General features: G+C 40.2%; 1 protein-coding gene across 1 annotated transcript; it reads right to left on the bottom strand.

Annotated features, from left to right (window-relative positions):
• Positions 1-1,026: 1,026 nt before the first annotated feature.
• Positions 1,027-1,762, bottom strand: LOC123317340. Its single transcript, XM_044903818.1, has 2 exons — positions 1,430-1,762; positions 1,027-1,346 (listed from the first exon to the last, which is right to left on the bottom strand). The coding sequence occupies exons 1-2, from the start codon at positions 1,672-1,674 to the stop codon at positions 1,106-1,108; spliced, it is 486 nt and encodes a 161-aa protein (XP_044759753.1). The 5' UTR covers positions 1,675-1,762; the 3' UTR covers positions 1,027-1,105.
• Positions 1,763-2,921: the final 1,159 nt, after the last annotated feature.

Genomic DNA, 2,921 nt, shown 5'->3' with positions numbered 1-2,921 from the left:
GTAGACATTTTCAACAAATAATGGTTCCGTTTCGCCCCCCATCTCCATGGTTTCCAAAACCCCCTCCTCTTCATTGCCACATTTCCACGAGAACATCACCTCGTAAAACAACAGTTTCCGCGCCATTTCCAGCGTTTCTACGCGCGTCGCATCTCCCAAATTTTAATAACAACCTCCTCCCCGTCTCCCCCGACAATGTCGCAGCTTAAATTTAATATGTTCCTTCAGGCCCATTGTCTCAGTGACATGTTCATGTGACAATTATTATCGTTCTCCCCTTAGAAATAAATCAAGCGGGACTTTACGGGATCGACCGCATTCCTCAGCTCACAATTTTGGCCCTGAAGACGTCGGATTAATTACCGAAGTGAACTGGGCGACGCCAGGTGGGGCGAGGGAGGACTTGTTGATGAACCAGACAAATGGATGGCTGGAGTCGCGAAGAATGGCCCATTCACCTGAATGGGGTATATATAGGGTGATCGCATAATGGCGGTTTCGGGAGTTGGGGATGAAAGGGTGCGAAGATGCAGTTCACAGGATATGACATTCTTTGGAGTTTAGAGGAGGCTTGGCATTCGGGGAGGATTCTGAATGCCGATAGATATGAATTATATTCTGGGCGGATTTCGAGGGACGCAAGGGTAACGCAGGAGAAAGATCCGATGGTATTAGAGATGTTGAGCTTCGGTTGAATTTCGAACTCGAGCTACTTCTCCAGAAAATTGATCAATAAGTACTGTATCATTTTAGTTTACTACAGTAGAACAAACCATCTGCTTGCTTTCATTTTAAGTCGAAAAAATACACTCTATTTTCTAATTTGAATGCTGAATATCCGAGATTACTCAGTATTGGAATTTGAGAGACCACAATAACAAAGCCTTACTGGAAAAATATCTGCTTCTTCTCTGTCCTTGAGTGCTGTTCAAATACTTGGTGAATATTTACTATTATATGGCATTTTTAACCCATCTAGATGTTTCACTGTTTCATCACTTCCCAATTCAAATTAATCATCAAACGTCGTCTTCAAATAAAATGTTTATTCAAGAACACAATATACTCAATAAGTTTCTGTACGTAAAAAACAAAGGACAACGTCTCAATCACTTTCATAGGTGCTAGAATGTGACTGCCTTCTCTTTAGAACGTCCAAACAATATTTTTCTACAGAATTACAATCGGTACTACTACCATTCCCAGATCCATTCTTGACTTCCTCAGAAGGGCCAGCAACTCCTTTAATGTCTTGAGAAAATGCCCTTTTGCCTGTCAGAATTTTTCTGTGCTCTGCTGGTGAGATAACGGGTTTTCTTCTAGGTCGAATTCTTCTTCTTTTATTCCTTGAAATAAAACATTCCGAAATTCCACCAAACAAATATATATAATATGTTGAGAACTGTGCATTCATCGGTTTGTTATTTACCTAGGGACATCTAGACCTTTCTTCGATTTCCCAATTTTTTTCACTTTCCTAGCCAGCCTATAGTAAGGAACCTTCTCGCTGACGTCCATCTCCTGCCACAATCTCCCGGCTTTCTTGGCCAAATCTTTCAGGTCGAGACCATCCCTGCTCTTGCATAGTTCCAGGAAAAAATTGACGAATGGATGAGAAGTTATGTTGGATAATTTCTGCTGTAATAGGCGGGTTTCGGATGCGGCATCCCGCATTTTCACTTGAATTTAGCTCCGTTCTGGTGTTTCATGAAAAAATATGACGAAATTGATTGGTCGAATGACATGTTAATTGCCAGGAAAAAGTCTATGCATTTATTTGACGCGTGGGGATCATAGAACCGCTGAGCATAAAGCAGTTTTTTGGGAGCTCTGCAATTATTTCTTTTTCTTTGTTCTAGAATGCTCCAACAAATACATGTTTATATTTTCATATGAAAGAAATACGAAAACATTGCAACATGATGAAAAAAATTATTGTTTGTCGCATACGCCATTTTGCACCAATCGATACACGATATCTTCAAATCATTGTTCAAAATATACATAAATTTTATAGATCTCCTCGTTATATGTGCGATTATGTGGACTTATATCATCATGCAATATGCAGATGACCGTTTTCCCAACCGATCATCTTCCAACCTCGGCGTACTCGAATAGAATTCCCCATTCTCCTAATAACGTCCCCGTTCGGCCCCCCACACCCCACGTTCTTCTGAAATATGCATATATATCATAAAAATACGTTCCATTATTACACCCGCGGCTGCCGGAATCAACGTTATCTAGAAGTTTTCATTATTCCGACCGGAATTTATGTGCAATAACCTTCCTCACCTGCTTGCTAAATTTTCCGGGCATCCGTTCCTCCCTTGAACCAACTTTTCCACCGGATCACCTACAGGATGTCCCCCTCTAAATCCCTCCGCATTCAACGCATCCGAATTTTGCAGCTAGCATTAAATTAAGGCTTGATAGTTATACCAGAATTTGTAGAAGAAGAAGGTACTTCTGATTTTCATATTTGTCGAAGAATTCTTCTCATTATGGACGTGAAACTCCGGAAGGTGAATCTAGAGTTTGTCTACCTTGACTATAATACCTTTATGTTTATGTTTGTGGACTAGTCAATAAATGGTCTAACATCAAATATGTATGGAGATCATTACTTACATCATGCTTGGCCAAATCCGATGTTTTTTATGACGTTCGTTGTGAATAATGACAGCTTTTATCTCTGTTATTACCCACAACAATCGTTAATCAATATGGCTGAATCTCAGCCCTCTTGTAACGATGAGAGTCACAAGTGGATACAACGAATGGATTGACTAAACGATAGATTCTGAATAAATCAAAGCTTCAGTGCATCGTTAGCGTTTAATGGAAAAGCTTTCATCGCTCCAACGTAACCCTTTTACATATTCATAAAACAATTATCACGGGGGCGCTACACGAAA

This window comes from Coccinella septempunctata, chromosome 7, assembly GCF_907165205.1.
Source record: "Coccinella septempunctata chromosome 7, icCocSept1.1, whole genome shotgun sequence".
NCBI classification, from domain to species: domain Eukaryota; kingdom Metazoa; phylum Arthropoda; class Insecta; order Coleoptera; family Coccinellidae; genus Coccinella; species Coccinella septempunctata.
This window is presented reverse-complemented; position numbering and strand designations above follow the sequence as displayed.

What these genes read in the sequence shown, in the direction of transcription:
- LOC123317340 (XM_044903818.1), bottom strand. Translation starts at nt 1,674, where the DNA reads ATGCGGGATGCCGCATCCGAAACCCGCCTATTACAGCAGAAATTATCC. An exon ending in AAAGGTCTAGATGTCCCTAG is followed by an intron (nt 1,347 to 1,429) that starts GTAAATAACAAA and finishes TTTTATTTCAAG; the next exon opens with GAATAAAAGAAGAAGAATTC.